Raw genomic sequence first — 26,384 nt, 5'->3', positions numbered from 1 at the left:
TTGTGTAATGCAATTGGTGCTCATGTAAAGTGCTCCAATATCTTCGGGTTGCTGTGACAAAAAAATTCATGTTAACTTGTGTTATGTAGCTGGTGCTCATGCAAAGCACCCCAATACTTTTGGGTCGAGTTTGCGCTGTATAAAAATGCCTAAAAAAAACAAGAAATAGTACCTCAATCAGAGCATGAGCAGCAGATTAACACTAAGATAAATCAATCTATATTTGGGCCATGTGCCACAGAAAGAAAAGGAAGTGACGCCTCACACGTGGTGCTGAATTAGAGGTCAGCAATGAAGAATGATAATGATGCCACTGATGCTGATGGTAAGTAATGAGCAGGCTAAAAGACCCCTTTTTGAGTTTTTTAAAATTATTATATGTTTTACACACAATTGGTGCGCTGGCTGCAGGCTCGACCTAAATATTGTGAGTTTTTACTAGTGCCGGTAATGGTAGTATGGAATTGCAGGTATTCAGTATCCCCGAGTACAAGTTTGCTGCTGAAAAGTGGTAGCTATCACCCATTGAAAGCATTCCACGTCTGAAAATTGCTGGTAGTCTTCCTTTCAGATGAAACAAGTTGAGGTGCTCGGTACCTGCCAGAACCTGCCCATTTAAAGCCTCTTTAAAATGGTGCTGGAATTCACTTTCCGTATTCTTCGGATTAGAAGTTTATCTTCTAATGTTTTAAGGACCTGAAAAGTTAGTTTTTATATTTCTTACTGAGGAAATTGAGAATTTCGAGCCACCAATCTACTGGCTTCTGGTAGACCTTGAGCCTCCAGAGGTAATCGAATTTTAGAGAGAACTCCCTGAGAAGTAAGATTTAGGGCTCCGAAAGGCCAGACATAACAGCATTGCCTGAATCTAATTTAGACAGGCCAGGTCTGTGCCACTGTGCACAAGCCAGTTACTGGACGGGGATGGCAACACTGACGGAGAAAAAACAACAGAGAATGTTCTATTTGGCACTAGAATAAAAGTAAGATTTCGGAATCCACACTTTGTTCAAAATAAATTTCGCTCACAAACAGTTATACAATCTTGACCAAAAACCCTGTGCCCAGCAAGTTCCTTCGGCCAAGACTGTAGTGCTAGCCGGCATAAACTACAAAATACAATTATGCACTGTCTTTTTGTGACAAGTTTTGCAAGACAATTACTGCACTTATTTTATTATTATTATTATTAAATTAAATGTATAGGTAGCGCAACTAAACCCGTAGGCATCAAGGCGCTGATGATGGATAAAGGAAGTGCTCAGAAATCACCTGAATAAGAAGTTGTGATAGAGCAAGAATTTGCATATTACGCAACTTGCTCGAATCATGAACTTCGAATCTGTCATAACCCGGTAACAAAATTTGTATGTTGTACTAATTTCCCTTTATTTTTGAATGTGCGTGTATCTTAGTGATGCTTGCCTATGTGTCTTACTAAAACGACTAACTCTTGTCCTTAAAATGGCCGCTGCTTTGGAATTTTGCTTCTGCGCATGCGTTAGTCACACTCACGTGACGTGACGTAGTTGTAATTCTGGAGGGAAAGGGCGCGCATGCGTAATAGCCACTAGATGGCTGCTTATGTATTAACGTGGTGAAGCTCATGCAGATGCTCTTGTGTTATTGTGTATTGCACTAATATAAAATCGCATTGTATATTTTTATAGTGATAAACCATAAGTACACAACTATGATATGTAGTATATTTATTTATTTCTATGTTGTAATTTGTTGTCGCTTACTTTTCCTGTACCACGATAACTGGGGGGTCTGACTGTGACGAGAACCATTCTTGACGGTCCCTTCTGCGCATGACACGCAGCCAGGGAGAAATGTCCTTGAGCAGTGGAACTCAGCCAGCTGGCAGCCACAGTCAAGATGCTCCTGTGAAAGCCACCTCTGACCTAGGGAGGATGGAGCAGAATTTGTTCTTCATTTGTAACAATTGTATTTCTCTATTGTATTCTGTGAAACTTTTCGTGGGAACCCCAATCTTGCTAGGCGGATCCCTAGAATGTAAATTTAGGCTTACAGAAGTCTGTTCTGATTGGTGTGTTAGCCTATCCTACCTTGGGACCAATCGAAATTGGGGATTCTGACACTTTGCAACATTTGGGGGTGGTACACTGACCCGAAAACAGTATATCTAGCCTAGGTTCAGCTAGGGAAATTGTCCGACTTGTCTGAATAGCTGACCTGTCACTGACCCAACGCACTCAATAGGTGACTGAATTTACAGAGCGCTGCGGAGCACTCTGTCCGAATTTGACCATAGACTCTAAGGTTTTACTAAACCTTAAGTGCTGGCGGAGCACTTTGCTGGGGAGTTCGCTAACCCAATCGGGGTTCTGACTGATAGCTGCAGAGAGGGTGGAGCGCAGGCGTTGCTTCCAAACTGCGGGTGCTGGTCGTGCCTTGGTGGTCCTGTCCTGATCCTAATCTGGTTTTCCTGTCCCGTCCTGGGGTGTCCAATCTGCACCTGCTGTCCTACAGATGACTGTCCTTCCTTGGGGTATTTCCTGTCCTTGACTGATCCGTGGCCAGGGTTGGTCTGCACACCTTTCTAGGTAAATATAGTGCGAAAACTCTTCACTGCATCTTCTATATTTCTGTCTTTGCTTTAATAAAGACATTTCTTTGCATATGTTAATTTTCCATGCTTTCCGCAACCTATTATAAAGTCATACAGTATATTTCCTTAGCATGTTCCTATGTTTCCCTACCTTTTAGAAAACATTTTCTCTCCATATTGTTTATGAAATATCTAGTTCGTGATCCATTCCCGAAAATCTATTTAGCATATTACTTTGTTATAACCTTTTTTATAGACTTATAAATGGTTGCCCTGGCACTGTTCCTCTATGGTTATGTTTTTTCGTTATCTTGATTATTGATTGCCTTTTAACTGTAAGCCTAATGCTCTCAGAAACTGATTTCTAGATAAAACCTTTAAAACTTCTCAGTTGTCCGTGGTCATTTTATGAATATCAAAGATATTTGAAGTTGGGTTTTGTATTTTGTCTACCTTTCCTCACAGCTAGCTCCCTGATCTATCGTGGTTATAGGTACCCGTAACGGTGGATGGTAAGTCGGGTACATTAGAATACAATAGGAAGGAATCAGGGTTACTGATGGTAGGTTTGTGAGGTCACCTGATTAATGTATATGGGGATTTGAAATCTATGGGCCCGAAACCTATATGGTGAAATTGTTGGTCAGGTGACCCACGATCTCTATCAGTTGTGGGTAAGCTTCTTGAAAGAGCCAGGTCTTAAGGGCTTTGCGAAACAGAGTGTGGGAAGAGATCACCTTGAGGTCATTAGGGAGTGCACTCCAGAGTCTGGGTGCAAGGAATCGGAAGGACCTTCCGCCCCATCTGGCCTTGACTGTACGAGGGACAACTAGCAAGCTTTTGCAGGAAGAGCGGAGTGCTCCACCAGGGGTATAGTAGGTCACCAGAGCGCGAATAGCCTCCGGACCAGACTCATTGAGGGCATGATGTGTGAGACATAAGGCCTTAAAATTAATCCTCGCCTGCATGGGGAGCCAGTGCAGATATTTTCTGATGGTCGTGCCCGAAGAGCGTTTGGGGGCATCCACAACAAACCGGGCAGCAGCATTCTGCACAGTCTGGAGGCGATGGACCAGACCATTGCTAATGCCAAGGTAAAGTGCATTGCAATAGTCTAGTCTGGAAGTAATGAGGGCCATTACTACCTGTTTGCGTGACTGAGGGGAGAGATAATGAGTAATTTTTCTTAAGATCCTCAGCGCATTGCAGCAGTTGGACACAGTCCTGCTGACCTGCTTGTCTAACGAGAGAGTGGTGTCCAGAATGACCCCAAGATTGCGGGCAGATGGAGATGGCAAAGGGCAGGTGCCTAGTACAGAAGGCCACCAGTCCATGGACCAGATCTCACTTTTGCCCCCAAAAATGAGAACCTCCGTTTTCTCCCCATTAAGCTTGAGGGAGTTTTCAACCATCCAGCCGGCGACCGCCTCCATGCAGTTTTTAAAGTTGAGAGCAGTTATGCTCGTAGATTGAGAAATGGAGGCCATAATCTGCGTATCGTCGGCGTAGGAGAGAACTTCTAGCCCATATGATCTTATAAGCCTGGCGAGTGGGGCGACATAGACGTTAAAAAGTGTCGGGCTCAGTGAGGAGTGAGTATAGATGAACGTCAAAGTGAATAAAAATAAAGTATTCATGAAAAACATATTCCTTAAAAAAAAAGTCCCCCTTCTTGATGAAAATAGTTCCACACATGGTTTGTCATCATGGGCCAGGGCATTTGGGAAGGCTGCAATTGAAATCCGGTTAATTTTAACTTAAAATGAAATACAGAATACAAATATACATGGAAAGTCCAGCAGAGAGGCATTCCTAAAATACATATCTGAAAAATAGCCACCCATCGTCTCATCAGGCCTTTCTTCATACAGACGCCAAGCACATGGCTGTCATTATCTGAAAATACGTTGGCATTTTGTTTGTATCTAAATACATTTAAAAATCACTGTTAACAGTGTTTTCAGGAAATGCATTTTTTGCCTGATATGATACGTTCTACCATGAGTGTCATCTATAGATCCTTATGCATTTACTATTTGGTTCCGTGAATGATCTCTGGAATATTAGAGGTTAATAATTTCAACCTCTTTAAGGACAGCAATATTGTTTGTTACTGTAGCTAAAAATTGTGTTGAAATGTGTTATACCCCAAATGTTTGCTCTGGATTGACGATGGATACATCTTTTGAAAGTTCTTCCTCACTTCATTGCTATTCCTCATTTGCTTTGGACTTTCATTCATTCCTCCCTTCCATCTTTCACTCATTTATCCACACATGTATTCATTCATCCATTTATCTATGCAGGTTCTATATTTATTTTTCATCTATCCATCCATTCATCTTCACGCTTGTGCATCTAGTCACCCCCATGTGCACGTGGGTTGCTATATATGTGTGTATTTTAGGGAGAGTATGGATGCCTATAGCTGTGTTTTGTGAACAAATGTGCATACAAGAATAACCATGTTAGCTTTAAATTAGGGTGATAGTAAATAAAACCTGTTATTTGCAGCTCTTAAAAACTTGCTAAAAGTGGCATGGCAAAAAACAAGTTCTAATTCCTTACCTTTCGGTCTTTAGTCTTCAATATTTTAATTATCCTACATTTGAATTCGTGCTTGTTTGTGGGTTGTGTGTTTTTATTTCTTGGAGTATTTGCCATCTTATTGTTCTAACGTTTTATGATGCCCACGTTTATGGGGGAAAACTGCCACTATGTAGAAAATGTTTATCAGATGGCTTCGAGTGATGTCATAATGATTTCCTATTGTTTCAGGACCAAGTTCTTCAAGCTTTAGAATTTCGGAACCGATTTTCTCTGTATCCATATCTACCCTTAAGTACTATACCTCCAGACAAAATCACAGTAAGTAAAAATCAGACGAGGATGTGATTTATTTATTGAAATATAATTTTAGGAAGCAATAGAGCAGGCTATGCAGTTCAGTTGTTTTCTTGCTGTTGAGGATTGTTTTCCTGTTATGGTGGAATCAGTTGGGTTGAGTTAATAGAAATAGACTTGAGAAAACTGGATAACCGTGAAGTGACCCAATAGAGCCATTTAAACAATCAATCAATTAATCAGTTGTTTGTTAAGCGCAACCACTCACCGGTAAGGGTCTCAAGGCGCTGGGCCACTACAGTTTCTGAGAAACCCACCGTATAGTTGGCCACAATTTTAAGTTCCAGGATGTAGGGCGAACAAAGCATCCTACCCTTATTGTTCTGAGTTTGTTGAAGGTGGCCTACGCAGTGGATTGTTTTGGATTAATTTGGTTGAGCACTGGTGCAGCTTAATCTGTTCAGTGAGACAGTCGGTGGCAGAGTTGAGTGCCTCCTTGATAAAATAGATTGGTTTTAACGTTTTACTAGAAGTCTCAAGCATCTTTGTATGAGCTATATTATGAGAAGACCACTTTCCTTATATGTATTTGATGAGGAATAGAATGCCTTTTTAATGATATTGTCTCGCATTATATCATTTTCTTTCATTGTTTTCGCTTTTTACAGAATGTTCTCCCGAACATCTCAGAAGCTAAATGGCCTAACAGTGTTGATGAACATGTGGAACCTCAGCATGAAGGCATTGTAAAGGTTTCCTCCTTAGATGGCCTTGCTTGTCTTTATCTTACAAAACTTCAGCAATCATTTACAGTTGAATTTTTGTGCAGAGTCAGTCAAAAATCCAGGTCACCTACTTTGAAACTGGACATCCATAGCAGGAGTTCAAACAGCAAGAGTAATGAAGTTTGCGATGGACACAGTAGCATTATGGAAACAATCTCAAAAGAATTTACTCCCAAGGATAATGAACCTGAGATTACCCACAGTACAGTTGGAACCAAAAAAGACAGTGCATATTTTGCTGATGTTGATGATATGTCTTCAAAACCATTCACAAAAGATGCGTTACAGTGTACCCGGGTTGTACAGCAATTCTCAGTTTCTTCCTACCCAGAAGAATGGAAATATCCACTATCTTTGGCATTCAAGTATTACAATACGCACATTGTTAATAAAACTGAAGTAAGCTATAATAATGACAGAAATATGGAATCTGCTAGTTTGAAAGAATATGGAAAAGAAAGGACAATTTCTGTTCTGCCAAAAGCGTTACCCATAGTTTGTGATGCTCTACACCTTCACAGGTAAAATATAAATTGATATTATAATTGCAGTAATTATTGTCATTCATATGATTTTTCTGCTAGGTAAACTATATTTTTCTTCTAATCACTTATATTTTCTGCTTTTATTTAGAACACAAAATATGTATTTGTTCTAGTCCTGCATATGGGGCACATTTATGAGTACAGCTAAATAAAATAAGATTGTAGTGCTAACCTTTAGTAATAGGTTGCCACCTTAGATTGTTTCAAGCAGAATGTTTAGAGATCAGAGGCAGCAAGGTGAGGTTTAGAATGTCGTGAGGAGAGCAGCAAATAGGAGAGAACTGGTACAAAATGGGAGTTTATTCAATATAACTTTATTCGGTCTAAATAAAAATAGACCATAAAAGTACATAGAAATATTGCACATGGATAAATTCATAGATTTTAAAATAAACACATTAAAAACAGGTTAACACGATATGAGTGCATAAACAACTTTAACATTCCTCAATACATCAAATAACCATGTTTAAGATAAGCAAAGGAGTGGCAGATGTAATCAAATTTCAGAGCTTCATTACACTCATATAGGGAGGGGCTGAGGTTTAACAGGCCAGAAAAAGGAATGGAAAGAGAACAAAAACCTCAAATAGGGTCCGCTATGCGCTCCTCCCAATATGCGCTCCTACCATCCCCCAGAATTGGGACAGAACATCTTGTCCAAACTCCATATACCAAGCCACATTGGATATAAAATACTAACGAGTCAACCCATCATGGTTTGTCTGGCCCTTATAACCGCATTCAAGAAGGCACAGCACTGAAAACAATTTCAGGTGAACTTAGAGATCGTTGGTGGATGAGAGCTGGTCATCGGAGACCTATCCTCCGTAACAAGGGTATCAGAAATTGCTTTCGTGCTAGATTGTGCAATTTGCAAAAAAAGATAAAGTGCAATATTGACAGCGCAGATTGATTATCACTGGGGCAGGAGGAAACTATGTTCCCCTTTGGGTCTAAAAAGTGTTTTGTTTTTTTAAAGAAAGGGACCAGTAAATTGACCCTGTTCTGAAACTGAGAAGAAGTGACCGCTCCCATCTTGACAAATCCATAGATAGATCCAAGGGGGAATCATCTATGTATAAAACACTACAATAATGCAACACTGAGTGTTTGGATAACTTGTTTTTCAGCCTGGTGTTTGAGCAGTAGTCCTTGAATAGTGTTTTCACCTCCTTCTTGGCATTTTTGGGAAAAAGGCTGGGGTCGATAAACCAAGAGGATATGCCAAGGAATCCAAAAGTGTCCCGTATATAACTCAACCAAAGTATAAAACAGGCCTTGTCCAATGTCAGACAGTCAGATATAATGTCCTTACAAAGCTTAGCAACTGGGTTCGACCAAGTGTTGATCCATAATAAAAGTGGTGCCAGATGAATCTCATCTTATATGAATTCCCTACTTAACTCTATGTAGGTAATGAAACTAGAGGTGGACGGCGGTGAACTCAGCAACCATTGCAAAAAGCGGTTTTCCTCAGCCTGTAAGAAACAGCAGTTACTAAAACCCCAAACTCCTGCACCATAGATGGCTACACTAATGCATTATGAATTATACACCTTCAATGGTGGGAACATAGTCCCCCTGATATCCGGTCTAATGTGGTTACAGACTGTACCGGTGGATTTATTTAATTTTGCGCTAGCCTGGGCACCGTGGGGGTTCCACAAACCCGATGAGCTAAAAGTTAGCCCTAGATAACAGAAGTTATCAACAGTCAAGACATGCCCATTAGAGCTGATTTTATTTAACCTTAGTTTGCCTGGGCCACAGGACATGATGTGAGACTTAGTATAATTAGTTTTTAAGTTCAGGTTGCACAAAAAAGAGGCAAAACAGTACACTTGATGTCTCGATGCATTTGGAGTGAGGGCCAGCAATACCGCAAGCAGGAATTGGGGAGCCTGTGATTTGAGGTATGTCTGTGTGGGAGGTAGATAAGTGGGTTGTTAAACCATTAATATATAAAATAAATAATAAAGGTGTCAATATGCACCCCTGCCTCACGTCCCTCTTCAAAGGAATGTGGAAGCAGATTATTTAAAACCCACTGGTGCAGGGTCACCCTTCGTCCACGGGCTCTTTAACAAGTAAGGAGGAATCGACACTGGAGTGAAGTACAAACCAAAGGTCATGTACTAGCATTCATGAATGGGGCCTCATCCGGTAAGCACCATAGAGATAATCAAGGAGGAAGCACACTGAATGATGGTTACACAGGTTTTTATAGCAAAAGATCACAAACAAGTGACACCCAGAGGTAAATAGGTCTTTGGGAAAAACACACAAATGAGGTTAACGGTAAGAATCAACAGCCTCGGTGCCTTGTGCAATCGTCGCATCCTAAGGCTGCACAACAAGATATGCTATCTGGTTAAACTTTACTTGAGGCTTTACCATTGTCTGAAAAACCCAGAGCAGACACCAGCTGTTCTTTTGCGCTGACTCCGCATGTATGCATAGCCTACAATACCCTAATCTAGATTTATTACCAATGTTTATGCAGGTGCGGTGTCCAGGATAGAGCTGGGGCTGAAAGTAGGGCAGGGGTGAAAATGGATAATGCATAGCTCAATCAAAAAACGAGAGAATCAGATTTTACAGGGAAATCAGAAGAAAACTCCCCATAGAAGTTCAAACGGACCCGAGCTGAGAGGTCTGAGTGTAGGAGGACAAGAAATTCACCGGGGTGGCGGGCACTCCTTGATCCAGCAACATTAGCCAAAGTTGGGTTCTATTGATGGTGGTGGATAAATCCATGAAAGCTAGGTAAATGGGGGAGCACCTGGCCTTAGTATATTTCAAAATAGTCAGAGCCAGTTTCAAACATTGTTTGTTGGTTCCTAGTTTAGGCCAGAAACCAAATGGAAGGGGAAAAGTATATCCTTGTCAGCAGCCCATTTGAACAAGCGATCATAGATGATCCAATGATTTTAATAGTGCTATCAATGAGGGAATTGGGTCGATAGCACTCGGTCGACATAGGGTCAGCCTTTTTTAATAAAGGTACAATCGTTGCGGTGATCCATGACTTAGTAATAGTAGTTGATAAACAAGTGTTGAATGCATTCGTTGTAAGGGGACCCCATATTTCGGGCATGGATTTCAACGATCCATAGGTACCCCATCTGGACCTTGGGCTTTCCCACCTTTGCTATGATGGATGGCTGACTCTATTTCCTGCAGTGTTAATAAGAGTGGGGGGGGACTTCTGCAATCTGTTATGGAGGATAGCTGACATAATTGGTGCATCCTCAATGTAATAAATATAAGCAACGTGGGTGAACCAGTCTGTGCCCAAGATGTTGTTTTGCAGAAGGGGATTGATGGGGGAATTCCTGGATCTGATTAGCTTTCCAAATCCCAAAAGGATTTGCTATCCTTTGCCCTACAGGCGTGTTCCAAAAACTCCCAATTGTGTTTATATATTTCCCTTTTCCTGTTTGTAAGTGCAATTTTGTACTCCGTACGTGCCTGGGAGATTTCACTCTTAACCCTAGGGCATGCATTTAGAGCTATCCTCCGCTTTCTATTTGCCAGGGAGCAAGCCCCGTCAAACCATCTTGGGTCTGTGTTCAAACTACGGATTGGCTTGAGCTTGGGCTCCCTAATTGTGTTTATTAGCCTATTATAATGTAAAGCCATTGAGTCCTGTTCATTCTCTGCTAGGCAGTAGAGAAATGTATTTACGTTTGCCTTCAGTAAGGTGACTGAGTCTTTTAAGCGCCAAACTATTTTTAAGCCAGCCGCAGAATGCTGCGTAATGGAGGCTAGATTACTACTGCGGGCTAAACCCTTAAGCGGTATGAGCATAAAGGCTTTCAGGGCGTTGTGATCGTCCCAGTCTGTAGACAGGATCTATCCTTTGGCGAACCAAGTTAGAAAGTCAGGGCTAACAAACATGTAATCTATAAGGGAAGCTCCCCCCTCTAAATAACGTTAACATGTTGCTCGCTCCTAGAATTTTGAGTAGGTCAACCAGGCCCTGAGCAGTAAGATACTTAAGAAGCTTTGCCCCCTTGTCTCTTGCATAATGCAGTTCCACTTCATAGAAGTGTCATGTGTCGGCGTGGCCTGCAGGGGAAACATGGCGGACGCGCTTTAACTTCGTTCCGCCATTCACTCCCTGTAATCTGGTAAATGTATCCGCTACGCAACCTTTTCTCTGCAACGGAATCCCAACCGCGGGATCGGAAAAGCCCCAGGGGACAGCAAAAACATTAAATGAGCTGGGTGGATGTTTTAATGATGCGGTGGCCGAGTGATGCATTGAGACCCTAAGGGCGCTGCCTGCTTCGGACCTGTGCCACACATACTCCACGGTCTTGGTCGGATTGGTTTGTGAATGTGGGGTCACAACAGGCGAGGCACAGCTGAGAGAGGAGGTGGAGACAAGTGCCGGGGACAGGGATTGGTGAGCCCGAGCAGCTGCGGAGGCAGACGACAATGGTTGCGGCGTAATCAGCAGGGGCCCCAGTGGCTGAGAGATGCCTTACTGGACTGACTGCAGGATGCGTCCGTAGGAGCACCAGTCGAGTAGCAAGCAGCATACGAGAGCGAGCACAGGTGGCAGGATTTGCAAGGCCCTTACTGCTTGGAGAGGGATCTCGTGGGCAACCAGAGGTGATGACAAGATGGAGGGAGTCTAGATGCGGCCCGATGCGTAGTTCAGTTCAGTGCACTACCCTGAGAGGAAGGTAAGAGCGTGTGCACCAGAGGCCTGACCGGTGATTGTCGGTGGCTATTCCTGGCAGAGGTTGGCAGTGGTAGCAGCGAGATCAGTCAGTAGGTGTGGTGGTTGACTGCTGGGGGGCCCTGGTCAATGCGGGAGGACCGTCTCCCTACGGGGACGGCGCAGGCAGCCTGCTGGGCTTCACAGGAGAAGATATCCAGCTAAGGAGCAGACCAGAGGCATTGTATTGAGGCAGTATATATATAGCAGTGGACCCACGCAGGTAGCTTCTCAGGTGGTCTGGAGGCTGCGCTGCGGGTCGGGATCGGGCCCTCTTGCTGTCCTCGCGGAGTCAAGGCCGCTGCCTGGCTGTGCTGGAGAGTGTGTCTGTCAGGCTGTGCTCCACAGAATCCAGTTGTCGCAAATAATGGTCCACCTCCCAACGTCACCAACACTCTGAATGTTATACCCAGAGTGTTTGAGTTATTAGGCGAGGGAAAGGGAAGGGACAGCAAGGAAGGGAGCCTGAAATGACAAAAGACATAAATATAAACAGTGCATTTAACACCAAACTACTCTCATATGGTGTCACTAAACTGTAATATACCTGTTTCAAACAGAAATATAACATCCACTTGATGTACTCTCAAGGTATTTCACCTGCAGCATAGCTAACCTGGAAAACATAGAACATAATCAGAAATAAGATAACCCCCATCTTCTATAACATATACCATGAATCAAGCAGGCTCAATCAGAGAAATGGGTTTCTATTGGTCTAGTCCATGAAAGAAAACCTCTTCTCTCAGATCTCCAAAGAAGTAAAGAAAAAACAATGATAAGAATCCCTTCTTCTTAGTAAAGGTATTTAACCCCTATCGCAATATCACCAAAGCAATCCACAGACACGGTAGTGCGTGGGAGGCAATAACCACAACACTCCGCTCTGTTAAGTGGCATGTGATGCAAATGTAGATTAAAGATAGTCGCCCAGCGTAGCAGAAAACACCTGCACAATAATTCTGAATACAGTTTACAATCAACACCTTAGAACACGGAAACGCGTGATTAACCCCACCACTGCGCTCCGCTTCCAATGAATATGTTTTTATGACAGTTGGTAGTCAGGAACAGGGTAACGCGTGGTTGCGTTCACCACAGCGCTCCGCGTCAGTAATGAAGAAAATCAAGAATAAGGCGGCGCGTGGACTCCCTTGCCACAGCGCTCCTATTTTTGTCAGGAAGACTTTAATCCAATAACATAGAAAACAGCAACGCGTGGTCCTTAACCACCGCGCTCCGCTTTAACAAGGAAATCCGTTGAGCAAAATGAAAATGAGAAAACAGCAGCGCATGGTTCCACTAACCACCACGCTCCGTTTCTGGAAAGTTAGTAGTCCTTAAAAACAAAGAAAACACGATAGCGCGTAGTATACACCACAGCGCTCCGCGAGGCAGATCACTTCAAGAATCCTACCTTCCTGAATGCCCCTCTCAGCCGAGGACTCTGATACGGGGAAACCCTGGTGGGAACCGGGATCCCTCACAGCGTGCAGCAACACTCCAGCTCGGGACGAAACGACAAACGGGAAACAGACAGAATTACGCGCAACAGTGGGCGCGCCTCGTTGGCTGAAATACCTCCCCCCCCCAGAGGATCATGGGGGATGTAGTTTTTTAACACGCAATGCAAGCGCAGCTCTGTAAAAACCTGACAGTAGATCCTCCCTTCTAGCGCCTCCTAGGATCAGGTTTCGCAGGAAATCTCCGATGAAAAGAGCGAACAGCGGCAGGGGCATGCATGTTCTGAACCGGCTCCCGTGAGTCATCCTCAGCCGAATAACCCTTCAAGGAGACCAGATACCACAGGACACCCCTCCTACGTTTGGAATCCTTGATGCTCCTCACCTCGTACTCAAACCCCCCGTCACACAACACTGGCAGGGGGCACGTCGTCTGGCAGACAAAGCAGGTTTCAACAGGTTACAGTGGAATACAGGGTGGATTCTAAGCGACCCTGGCAGCTTCAGCATGAAAGCCACAGGGTTAATCTTTTTCAGAATGACGTAAGGACCAATGAACCTAGGGTGATAAACACTACGCAGCTTGAAACAAATGTTTTTGGTTGAGATCCAAACTCTGTCCCCCACCTGGAATACTGGTCCATCTGTCCTGTGACGATCCTCCCACCTTTTGTAATCCTGCTTGGCCTTTACCAGATGGTCTCTTACCTACTTATGCACAGAATGCAGTCTCCTCATCTGCCCCATGACAGAAGGCTGGTTCACCACCTCTTCCGGGATACGGACAGGAAGGATTCTTGCATCAAAGCCATAAGTAGCACAAAAAGGGGACACACCTACAGAGCTGTGCCAGAAGTTATTATATGCCACTTCTGCCATCCACAACAGAGATACCCATGACTCCTGGGCTCCTTAGCGTAGCTACTTCTTTAAGGTTTGATTTAGTCTTTCAGTCTGAGGGTGGAAGCTCGTGGAAAGCGTGGATTGAATGTTGAGTGCCTGACACCATATCTTCCAGAATCTGGCAACAAACTGCGGCCCTCTGTCCGACACAATGACTTCTGGCACTCCATGTAATCGAATGACATTATTCAACAGCAACTGTACAGTTTGTACTGTGGTGGGAAGGTTTACACAGGGGATAAAATGCCCCAATTTGGTGAGGCTATTGATAACCACCAATATGGCTGTTTTTCCCTGATCTGATGGCAATCCTGTAACAAAGTCAAAGCTGATGTTCTGCCAAGGTCTTTTAGGAGTGGGCATGGGCATAAGCTTGCCTTTTTTATTACAGGTCTCATTCTTGGCTCGTGCACAATCTTCACACTGACCCACCCCAGTGGAGATTTCTTGTTTCTCAGTTTTCCACTAGAAATGACCTTGCATCAGCTGGAAGGTTTTAAGCACTCCCTGATGACCGGCTATTGGGGAATTATGACATCAATCAAATGCTCTCTTCTGCAGACCGGTAGTGGGCAAATACAATTTGTTGGTTACGAATGGCAGACCCTGTTTCAAAGTGCGTCCAGCTTCCTTTGTAACACAGGACACCCAGTCATCCTGACTTTTTGCCTGTCTGATTTTTTTTTTTTTCAGAACAGATTTTATTAGTGTTATGGCAGTTGATAGAATACAAAAGAAACACTGCTTCCAAAATTGCAGAAAGACAGTGAGCATATAAGAGCAACAGTGTTCAAGAAATTCAGTCAACATTATCCAACACCCCCCTCCCCGCATTCCCACCCGGTCCCCACCCCCCTCCCTGCACGGTGTTCACATTGTCCAGAAACAGGAGCCAAAGCAGCATGGTAGCAACATGTGGTCAGTTCACATGGGGGTAGTACAGACGTGATCTATATCAGAGGCTTGTGGCGCCGGGGGGTCCAGCAATAGGCCCCTATAATCAGCCCATTTCTTCCAAATTCTATAATGTTTCTTGGGGCAGCCTCTGGCCTCAAAGATCGGGCGTTCCAATCCCATGCTAAAGTCCATGCCCCGCTTCCACACCCCCACCAACGGAGCTTTGGGGGCCTTCCAGGCTTGGGCTATATCCCGTTTGGCTATTGTAAGACCCAGAAGGAGCAAGTGCCGTTTATACAGATTACCCCCCACCTGTTCCATAACGTGGAGAAGGCCCAGCTGCGGCGTGCGGGGGAGCTCCCATGCCAACACTTCCTCCAAGCATTCCCACACACCGGTCCAAAACCTCTGCAGCTGTATACATCCCCATACTGTATGCAAGAAGGAGCCTATCGCACTGCCACACCTCAAACAATCTGGGGAGGCTATCAGCCCCGCCTTCCACAATCGTTCCCTCGTGTAGTATGCCCTGTGAAGGTACTTAAATTGGACAAAGCGCAGACGCACCGTTATCGCTGCTCCCCTAGGGGCCTCCAGGGCTTCTCTCCAGTCCTCCTCCTCCAAGTCTCCCAGATCACTCTCCCAGACCGCCCGCAACTTATCAAGAGAGGGGGAACAATGCGTAACTAATGTTTGATATATGGTTGAGATTTTCTTCGATTCCAATTCCCCCATAAAGACTTTTGCTTCTAGGGGACTAAACTCCGGCAAGGACGACAAGTCCGCTAGTGCGGGGGCTAGGGCGTGTCGGAGCTGTAGGTACCTGAAAAATTGGGACCGGTGCATATTGTATTCATCCTGCAACATCTGGAACGATTTGAGGACTGTGCCCTTCAGGACGTTGCCCAGTGCCGAAATGCCTATAGCATCCCAGCCCTCGAAGCCCCGGAGTGCAGCCAGGCCGGGCAGCCTCCCATTATGCCATAAAGGAGTCTCGCCCGTGAGCGTGTTCCACCATCCCATGCGGCGGAGCGCATTGCGCCACACTTTGAAAATTACTTGGGTGGCCCTCGGAAGTCTCTTCCGGATAGTCGCCGAATATAAGATAGTATGGAGCGTGTGTGGGTCCATCATATACCTCTCTAGGGCATAGGTCGGGTCACTGCGATCCCCGTACCACCATTCGTTAAGGACAAGTAGGTGCGATGCCTGATAGTAGGACTGGACATCAGATGTGGCCAGCCCTCCACAGTAGGTCGACAGGAAGCAGGTGCGGAGCGCCACTCTTATTGCTCCACCGGCCCATAGGAACCGACCCAAAGCTGAGTTCACCTGACGAAACCACTGCTGCGGAACTGGGTATGGGTAATTCTGCAATTGGTATAAAATTCGGGGTAAGGCCACCATCTTAAAAATGGCTGAACGGCCATAGACATTCAGGGGCATCCTGGACCACATCAGCATATCTGAGCGGATCCTGTCCCAAACAGGCACTACATTACGGGACCATGACACTCCCTGCACATCAGTCAGAAAGACACCAAGGTACTTAAGGCCTCCCGCCGCTTCCTGAAGGACCGAGGCCCAGGGACCCAAAGTCCCCCTGTCGCCCAGGACCCATAATTTCGACTTCTGCTGATTGAGTCGGAGGCCCGACACTTCACCGAAAATGCACATTATCTCAAGGACCCTCGGCCCCGATTTATTGAGGTCCGTAAGGAAGAATAGGACGTCGTCCGCATATAGCGCGATCCTGTCAGATGGGCCCCCTACCCACTCCACACCACGCAACTGAGCATCTATCCTCACCCAGGCCGCAAGCGGCTCCATTGCCAGGGCGAACAGATAGGGTGAGAGAGGGCATCCCTGTCGGGTGCCACGACCGATGAGGAACGTACGAGAGGTGGCTCCCGCTATTCTGACCGTTGCCGTCAGGCCCGTATATAACAGATGGATGTACGACAGGAAACGTGGGCCCAAATTGAGCCGGAGGAGGAGGGCTCGGAGGTATGACCAACTCAGGGAGTCGAAGGCCCGGTCCATGTCCGCCAGCAGGAGGGCCGCGGGGATGCCCGCCGCTCGTGCCGCCTCCACCACTAGGTGAGCGCGTCGTATATTGTGTCTTGTAGCCCTGTGAGGCATGAAGCCTGCCTGGTCGGCATGGATCAGGTCCGTGATGTAAGGGAGAAGACGGTTCACCAATGCCCTAGCCAATATTTTCGCTTCAAAGTTCAGCAAAGAGATCGGACGATAAGAGTCCGGGCTGTCTTGGGGCCTTCCCGGTTTGCAGAAGACTACAATCTCGGCGTGTCGCCAGTCCGCTGGCAGTCTGCCAAGCTCCCGAGCCGCCTCCAGTGCCTTCTTATAGCGCATCCCCAATTGGAGATGAAACAACTTCATAAATTCGCAGGGGAACCCATTGGGCCCAGGGGCCCTGCCCGTGTTCAGTCCACCCAGAGCTTCTCCAAGCTCCTCTGCTGACAGTGGGAGGTCTAGTCGGGCCCGTGCCTCATCCGAGAGCGCCCGGGGTGGAAGGTCTGCGAGGAATCTGTCAATCTCCTCCGCTGGGAGGGATTCCCGGGGGGCATACTGAGTCTCATAATATTGGGCAAACATCTGGGCCAGGACCTCAGGGGCCGAAATAGGGTCGCCCGCGGCATCTCGGAGACCCGGCAGGGGCTGGGCTTGATAAGTGTTTTGACATAACCTATATAGCATTGTGCTAGTTTTGTCCCCCCATTCATAGATTCTGCTCTGCGTAGCGAGCCAAGCCTGTCGGGCTTCATCTAACAATAACGAGGTGTAAGACCGCTGGAGGTGCAGGAGCTGGTCCACGGCTACTCCATCCTCCCCCGTTAGACATCTTGCCTCCTGGCTCCGCACCCGATCAGCCGCCTCCTCCACTTCTTGCCTGCGGGCCCTACGATTCGCGGCGCACCACGCAATGTCCACGCCCCGGAGGACAGGCTTGAGGGCCTCCCATAGGGTCATGGCATCTATACTTGGGTCCTCATTCTCTGACCAGTAATGCGATATAGCCTCCCTCATGCGCGATTGATAGTCGTTGCGCTGTAAGTGCCACACAGAGAGGCGCCAGCGAAACGGTTGTCGCCTCACACCGAGGCTCAACGTCAGTGCGATCGGGGAGTGATCCGACAGGCCCCTCGGAAGTATGGAGGTGGAGTCAACTCTGCCCAACCAGGGTTGCGGGACGAATAGGTAGTCCAGGCGTGAAAAGGATTTGTGGACCGCAGAGACAAATGTATATTCACGATCACAAGCATGTTGGTGGCGCCAAGTGTCAATCCATCCCATCCCCTGCGCCATCCTACTCAGCCTCGTGGAGGCATCCGACAATTGACCGCCCCCAGGCCTACAGCGGTCGAGTCTCCCATCCATCACATCGTTCCAATCAACACCCACTACTGTCAACACATGCGGGAGATTCGTCCATACCTCGAACAGCCGTTCAATCAGGGCATCTTGGAGTGGGGGTGGAGCATACACACTCCCGAAAACCACTGGCTCATTCCCCAGTCTCCCTTTAATGAAGACATATCGACCATGCACATCCAACCATTGTGTTTCATGTGTGTATGAGACCCTACGGTGTATGAGAATTGCAACTCCCCTGGACCCTCTTGCAAACCCAGCATGGAACACTTGATCATACCCGTATCTGCGTAGACTAAGAACCTTGGTGCCCAAGAGGTGTGTCTCCTGAAGGAGCAATACATCCGCTCTTTCAGTCTTCCCCAGACGTAGAACTGCACTTCGTTTAATTTTGTCGAGCATCCCTCGCACATTCCAGCTCAATATTCGCATCGAGGCCAGCGGGGGGCTCGTCCCCAGTACTTCAGCCGCCATCAATCTTCCAGATTCCGAAATCATCGGGCCACTGAGGCCACACACACATGCTCAGTCGTCTCCAGGTTCCCGTGTACACCGTGCTAAAGCCCTTCCCAACTTCCCTCCCCACCAGCCCCGGAACCCCCAAACCCCCGCCCCCTCCCCTGCGAACCTTCCCCAGCCACAAACTATACCAACAACCTCCCCTCCAACCCCCCACCCCATACCTCAGCAACATTGAAGTACCTGTCGCGATGCAGGCAATCTCAGCCCTCCAACGGGAGGCCCAAGACCCACTGCACCAATGGATCCCACCCAACTACCCACAAAGTGCCCAACTACTTCCCACTCAACACTTGGGAATGAACTCCGGGAGTAGGCCCGCTCTCGCACGAGCGTCTCCCGACCAACCGTTCACCCATGAACAAGGAGTCATGAAGTCAATCAGCACGTGGCATGTCGAAGAGGAGCAGCCTGCTCCCGCCATCAAGGCGTCTCACCAACCCTACAATTTCATGGTTTGCACCAGTACGAGCGTGTGGGTCTCAGGATTTCGAAGGAGAAGGAGCCGTTTCCTCCGGAGTGTCCGCCGTGTGATCACTTGGAGGTGGGCGCTTCTGAGAGCGCGACCTCCAGTTACTCTTGCTGCGTGATCGTCTGGGCGTTCTCGGGGGTCTTCCGTTGGTTGACGAGTCCGAGCCCCTCCGAGGGGGGGTGTTCACCTTGACTCGCACCGTCTCGTCCGTCCACTCAAACACTTCTTCCGGGGAGTTGAAAAACTGAGTGCGAGATTGGAAGACAACACGCAGGCGAGCCGGAAATAGTAGAGCGTAAGGAATCTTGAGTTCACGCAGCCGTGCCTTTGCCGCGGTGAATGACTGTCTCTGCTGCTGAACTAGCTTTGTGTAATCCGGGAACACAAGGATCTTATGATTTTCAAACATCAGTGGGTCCTGGGCGCGGGCCTGCCGTAAGATAACATCCCTGTCGTGGTAGTTGAGCAGTTTGGCTATCACCGAGCGAGGGCGAGCCCCAGTGGGCGGTTTGGGAAGCAGTGCCCGGTGCGCCCTCTCCACCACAAAGCAGCGTGACAGGGAGTCCGGGGGGAGCCATCCCTCCAGCCATTGGGTCAGGAAGGCCTCCATATTTCCTTTCTCGCAGCCCTCCGGAAAGCCTATAAAGCGTAGGTTATTCCTTCTGGCCCTCCCTTCCGCATCCTCCACCCGCAGCGCCAGTCCCTTCTGAATCCCTTCCATGGCAGCAACTCTCTTTTTGAGATTCACTACGTCGTCCTCAACTTCAGTGATTCGGGATTCTGTTTCGGTGATACGTGCCACCGCATTGCGCAGATCCTGTCTGAGCAAGGTCACATCGGCCCCAACTGCTCCGATTTTCGCGTCGAGCATGTCCCTCGATTGTGTGATCGCCGCCATCAACGCCGCGTTGTCCGGCCCAGTGCCCTGGGGACCTCCGGAAGCCCCAGCACCCCCACTGGGCCCCGCAAACTTGTCCATCGGGCCCTGTTTGGGAGCATTCCCACTGTTGCCCCCTCTCGTCATGTCGCCGGCGGAGTGGTGGCCCCAATTTTGGGGGGCCGACGGACTAGAGGCACCCCCGGCTGAATGGGTGGTCGCTGGCAGCAAGTGTCACCGAGGCCGCCCAAGTGTATCGTGGCCCCGTCGGCGATCGAGCGTGGTGCACTCTTCGATGAATCAACTGCTGGACACCACCCTGTTAGTAGTCGGGGAGGTGCTGCACCGCGCTGCCAGACCACGCGGTCAATGGGGGGTCGCCCACTCCTCGGTTTGGTCCATCTGGGGCGCCCCAGAGCCCGCACCACGCTCTTTGGTGTCAAAAGTGGGGCTGCCCCCAGGGGCAGCCGGCCGGGTTGGTGGCCTGTAATAGTCCGGGGGGGGGGGAGGTTGGTCCCTTCAGCCCTCGCCGCGGTCCGAAGCAACCGCCGAGTGCGCCCCAGGTGTCTGGTGCCGGTGCCCGGCAGGGGCACGCTTCAATGAGGGGGGAACAGGCAGGAGAGCCGGCAGAGCGGCCGCCCTCCTGCCGTTGCAGCAGTACTGTGCCCCGCGGCTCGAGTCTGCCGCCGAGAGGGCCAGACACGTCCCCTCCCCCGTTAGGCTGTACCACAGCTCCTTACCCCCACCTCGATCTCCGTTTGGGCTCCGACTGCTCTCTTCCCCAGCCGCCGCGTCTGCCTCTGTTCCGGATGCCTGAGTGCCCGCAGGGTCAGCCCGGGTCTCTCCGCCGCTCCACAGTGTTTCGTGGCCGAGGCGGCACTTCCGGCCGGCGCCTCCCGGCTCTCAGCTACTTCCGGTCGGACCACACTGCAGTGGAGGTCCCGGCTGCGGCGTGTGGTGCAGGCCTCGTCGCCGGCCGGGCTCCCAGCCGCCGTAAATCACTGATCCCGGGCCGCCGGGACTCCGAAATCGCTGTTGGGGGTTCCCCTCTGGAGCCGCTCTTCGCCACTCAAATCAGGGTGCAGGTCGGTCAGGGCGACGCAGGATTCAAGGAGGATAAGGTAACGGCGGGACGGAGCTCACTCAAGCTGCGTCCGCCATGATCGCCGTCTTGGCCACGCCCCCTTGCCTGTCTGATTTTATCCAGGAAATTCTCTGCATTGATCACACAAATTACTTTTGTAGGATCCACAATAGCCTCCAAATCAGGTTTATTGCTAGATATATCTGACACATCCTGTCTGGACAAAGAGTCGGCCTTTCGATTGTCCACCCCAGGTCTAAAGGTGATCAGGAAATCATACTCGGCAAAAAAAAAAAAAAAAAAGAGCATCCACCTCGTTTGCCGCTGAGTGAGATGTTGGGCTGTCTTCATATATTGGAGGTTTCTATGGTCTGAATACACTGTGATCGGGAAAGCAGCCCCCCACAAGAACTATCTCCACTCGTGAAAAGCCTTTTAGATCCCTAACAACTCCTCAGAGATAGTGTAATTCCTTTCTGCTAAACTCCGTTTCTTTGAAAGATAGGCTACAGGATGGAGTTGGCCGGTGTTCTGGTCTCTCCGAAACATAATAGTCCCGATTGCTTCATCTGAAGCATCAGCTTCAACCACAAAAGGAAACTCAGGTTTTGGGTAAGCAAGCACTGGAGCAGAAGTAAAAGCACATTTGAGAAACTCAAAGGCTTTGACAGCCTCACTGGACCAATGAAAGGTAACTACCTTCCTGAGCAAACTGGTTAGAGAAACAGCCACCTGGGAAAAATGGAGAATGAATCTACGGTAGTAATTTGCAAATCCCTGGAAGCCTTGGACCTCCTTCACGCTTTTGGGAGTAGGCCAAGACTGCACAGCCTGTACTTTCCTTTCTGACATATGTAGACCTTCTTGACAAAGCATGACACCCAAAAATTCCACTTCAGACACACCAAATTCGCATTTACTCAGTTTACAAAAAAGCCTGTGATCCCTCAATTTCTGTAATACCTTGAGAACGTGCAGTGTGTGGACCTCTTTTTCCTCAGAATAAATAAGAATGTAGACCACTACACACGTATCCACAAACTCCTTCAAGACATCGTTCAGGAAATACTGGAATGCCGCCTGGGCTTTACAAAGGTCGAACGGCATCACTGTATATACGTATAACCCGTAACGTATCTTGAAGGCAGTCTTCCATTCATCCCCCTCGTGAACTCGTACCAAATGATACGCCCCCCTCAGATCCAGCCTGGTGTAAATCTTGCCATCTCTCTCCTGATCCAGCAACACTGATATAAGGGGCAAAGGGTATCTATTGCGTACTGTGTGTTTATTCAACATTCGATAGTCCACACACGCTCTCAAATGTCCATTAGCTTTGGCTATAAAAAACAAAGGAGATGCCGCAGGGGATCGAGAAGGCCTAATGAACCCTATTGCCAAATAATTATCTAAATATTCTTTCAGATGCTTTGTCTCTGGTACCGATAGGGCATACACACGACAGGAAGGAATGGTAGCACCATCCACCAGATCTATTCGGCAGTCATACACTCTGTGTGGTGGTAAATGTTCTGCCTTGCCTTCACTAAAAACATCTCTGTAAGAAAGATATTCTCTGGGTATCATTACCTCTTTTTCAACAGCAGTGGCTACTACTAACGGAAACAACAACGTGGCTGCCTGTGTGCATTTGTGAGGAACCACATGCTTTTGACATTCTTCCGCAAAAAAAAATGAACTGTCTTGGTTTTCCAATTTATCGAAGGGTTATGATGACTTAATCATGGCACCCTAAGATGACTTCGTACTGAGGGGCTTCTATGATATTCAAGGATAATTCCTCTCTATGTCTACCTTCGTTGATCGGAACCGTCAACACCACAATCTCCGTTTGTTTGGTTATAAGACCAGATTTCAAGGGTTCCCCATCAACTGCCAATACTTCCTCAGGAGTTTCTCTAGTCACCATATTCAATGCCCGATTTGTCACCAACCCACTATCTATGAAATTACCTGTGCCCCTAAATCTATCATAACCATCACCTGGTGGAAATGCCAATTGCTCTCGAGACTCATGGGAAGCACGATATGTGTCTCTGTGTCTTGTAATGTCAGAATGGTTAATGGCGGAATTTTCCAGGTTTGTAACTCCCTCGACTCCCCTTGAGGTTTCTCTTTCTTAAATGCAGCAGAACTCCTAGATGATACCGCCACCTTTTTACTCTGAGACCAAACCCCTGAGGTCTTTGGTTTGGTGGGGCATTCTCTTACATAGTGTCCTTTCTTGCCGCAGTACACACATAAGCCTTGTACTCTACGCCTCTCTCTTTCATCTTTGGATAAAGGGGCTCTGACCGCCCCTATTTCCATGGGCTCATTACCTGACTCAGAAGCGGTCATGGTCCTATGAGGGGTTACATCAGACTGAAATGAGCCTCTATCCCACCTTCTTCTCACTCCTCCTCTTTCAGCTAGTCTGCCATCTAATCTCAGAGTCAGATTAATCATGTCCGCACATGTGGCAGGTTGTGGGTCGATTTGAGCTATAATGTCTTTTAATCCCTCTTTTAAACCTTGGTAGAATAGTGACATTAATTTCTCTTCTGGCCACACTGTCTCTGCCACCAACCTATTAAAAGTAGTCCAATACGTAACCAGATCGTTTCTCCCCTGTCTGAGATCTAATAACTCTATATGGGCACTGAATGTAGTTGCCCTTCGGTCAAAAACCCTTTCAAACTCAGTCCTAAACGCCGACCCGTCAGACAGAACAGCGTCGTTGTTTCTCACTATTGGTACTGCCTAATTGGCAGCATCCCCTATCAAGTATGATATGGCAAATGCCAGACGGGAGTGGTTGTTGGGGAAAGAAGCAGGTTTACAGGAAAAGTGTAACATGATTTGTGTAAAGAACACCTGTGTTTTAGATGGATCCCCCGAATATCTCTCTGGGCTAGCCAGAGGGATGGGAGGCGGAACAGTGACTTGTATCTGGGGGTTGGGATGGGAAGCAACAAATGGATTTCTGGCTAATTGTTAGAACCGGCTATTTCGGGTAGGCTAAGGCTGACGCCAAAGCCAGGCCGAAACCACCATTCCAGTCAGGGCAAGGAAGTCACACGCCAAGATAACCCCTGCTCACCCTCTAGGTAGCTTGGCACGAGCAGTCTAGGCTAAACTCGGAGGCGATGTGTAAAGCATTTGCGTCCGTGCACAACAGCAACAACATACTAGGTACACCACAAAAGAGACTCCACACAAGGTTATATTAAAATAACTTTTGTATTGTCAAAACATATCAGATAGAAATTACACATGTACATTGTGCCAACTGGCACAGCAATATTCACAAGGGATTATTTACAAGACAGGGCCACATGGGCCACTGTCTGAATCAACACTTCGCAGATATAGAAATACTTGTCAGTAATTAGAATAAAAGTATATAAACTTCACTGTAACACAAAGTAACAGTTATAGATCACATCCAGTAACTACTGGGAACAGGTAAGTACCACCTACGCAACCCTAAAACCCTTAGGAGACTGTCACGCAGGGGACCAGGACCTCACTAGGACCACCTGTACTAAAAAGAACAACACCCTAAGTATCACACAGCATTTAGGGGTCTAAGAAAGAACACATTACCCATGATGCATAAATATACATTCAGAGGAGTAGTAAAGGAAAACACATAATGCATAAACCTACACATTCAGCGGTGTTAAGAATAAAGCACATGATGCAATAAAATTACATTCAGAGGTACCAGAATAATACAGTAGCGCAATAGTCACATGATGTCTAAAAACATTCAGAGGTGCAGGAATAAGACATGATGCAAGAAATCACATTCAGAGGTGCAAGAACCATACAATTGCGCAAAACCTACATAAGCCACCACCTGTGGCAGTCCCTAGGCCAACTGGCCTTGTTGGGGCTAGCACGCCCTGAGTCTCAATGTCAGGGGCCTAAACTATGCAGGGGCCCACTACTTGCTGGGCCCCTGGGAACACTCACAAGGGCCTAAACGTTGCAGCTGGCACTAAGTGCTGCGCAGCTGGGAAGGCCTGGCACGACTGTCCCCTCGCTGCCCCACACAGGGACTCTCTCCTGAAATTGCGCCTAAACGGTGCAGCTGCCCACTAACTGCTGGGCAGCTGGAGATTCAACACTGCGCCGGGGCCCTCACTGGCCCTCAGGCGCCCACTGCGCCATGCTGGAGCCACACAGGCTCTACCAACACCTAGGTCCACGTTGGAGCCACACAGGCTTTACAAACACTGGTGTCCCCCCAAGAGCCTCACTGGGCTCTAATCACAATTAAGGGGTCGTTGGAGCCCTCCCTCGGGGGCTCGACATCAAGCACCTGGCCCCCGAGCCTCTCTGGGCTCAAAACACACAAGATGAGGCCCCTTGAGCCTCTCTAGGCCCTAAATATCGTTGGGGCGACCCGCTGCCAACCGGGGCCGCCCTGCTCCACCAACTAGGCCCCCCTGGATAGAGGGCAGGACACGGGCCATCGAGAGAGCCTACGGGGCTCTCAACACATCGCGGGAAGCAGAGAGGAGCGGCCCGCTGCCTCGATCAGGCCCGGCCATCCGCAGAGCTCCCCGCCTACCCCCAGCCCTTCAAACACTCACCGGGCTGGTCAGGGGGGGGGGGGTTCTGCCTCACACGCGGCTTCCTCCGCTGGGCTCTCCTTTGCCGGCGCTGCTCTCTCTCGGCTCCTCTCCTCAGCCGACCGGACTTCCTGTCTCTGCAGGGCTCCCTCGGCACACGGGAGCCCTGCCAACCGGCCGCCTCGTCTCCCTGGGGCTCCCTCAGCCGAGAGGAGCCCCGTCAACCGCCGCCATCTCCCGCGCCTTCCTTTTCCCTCCACCCCGACTGCGGGGGGGCGGGACTTCCGGCCGGCCGCGCTGAGATTGGCCGGCCGGCCGACCACTTCCGGGTCGCTGCGGGCAGCGCAGCGGCCCTCCTCTTTAGGCAGGCAGGCGGGGAACCACGATCCGAGGGGTGGCACCCTCGATACAACCAGCACCCCATAAAAGTTGAAGCGCTATTAAGCGCTTGGGGCCAAGTAGCGCTGTGAAGACAAATAAAGCGCCCTCCAGGGCTTGGGGCAATAAAGCGCTCCAAAGCGCTAGAAAAATAGGCAAAGCGCTCCCAGGCGCTAGGAAAGGCAAATAAAGCGCTCCTAAGCGCTATTGACCAGTAAAGTCTTCCAAGCAATGCAGCAGGCAAGGGGACAGTCAGGAAGAGTCCCCCAGCAGTCCATCAGCCTCCAGGGGCTGGGCAGCGCCCGCCCCGGGTAGATTCCCGACAGCAACAGAA

The 26,384-nt window shown here is 48.2% G+C and overlaps 1 protein-coding gene across 1 annotated transcript in view; it reads left to right on the top strand.

Annotated features, from left to right (window-relative positions):
- Positions 1 to 26,384, top strand: part of C2_1H5orf34 (chromosome 2_1 C5orf34 homolog) — a 447,867-nt gene that overhangs the window by 81,969 nt on the left and 339,514 nt on the right. The window contains exons 3-4 of the mRNA XM_078675037.1: positions 5,354 to 5,443; positions 6,088 to 6,725. Coding sequence (XP_078531163.1) covers positions 5,354 to 5,443; positions 6,088 to 6,725 — 728 coding nt within the window. The remainder of the gene's footprint in view (positions 1 to 5,353; positions 5,444 to 6,087; positions 6,726 to 26,384) is intronic.

This window comes from Lissotriton helveticus, chromosome 2_1, assembly GCF_964261635.1.
Source record: "Lissotriton helveticus chromosome 2_1, aLisHel1.1, whole genome shotgun sequence".
In the NCBI taxonomy this organism is placed as follows: Eukaryota; Metazoa; Chordata; class Amphibia; order Caudata; family Salamandridae; genus Lissotriton; species Lissotriton helveticus.
The sequence above is the reverse complement of the archived record's forward strand: the minus strand, read 5'-3'. Positions and strand labels throughout refer to the sequence as shown.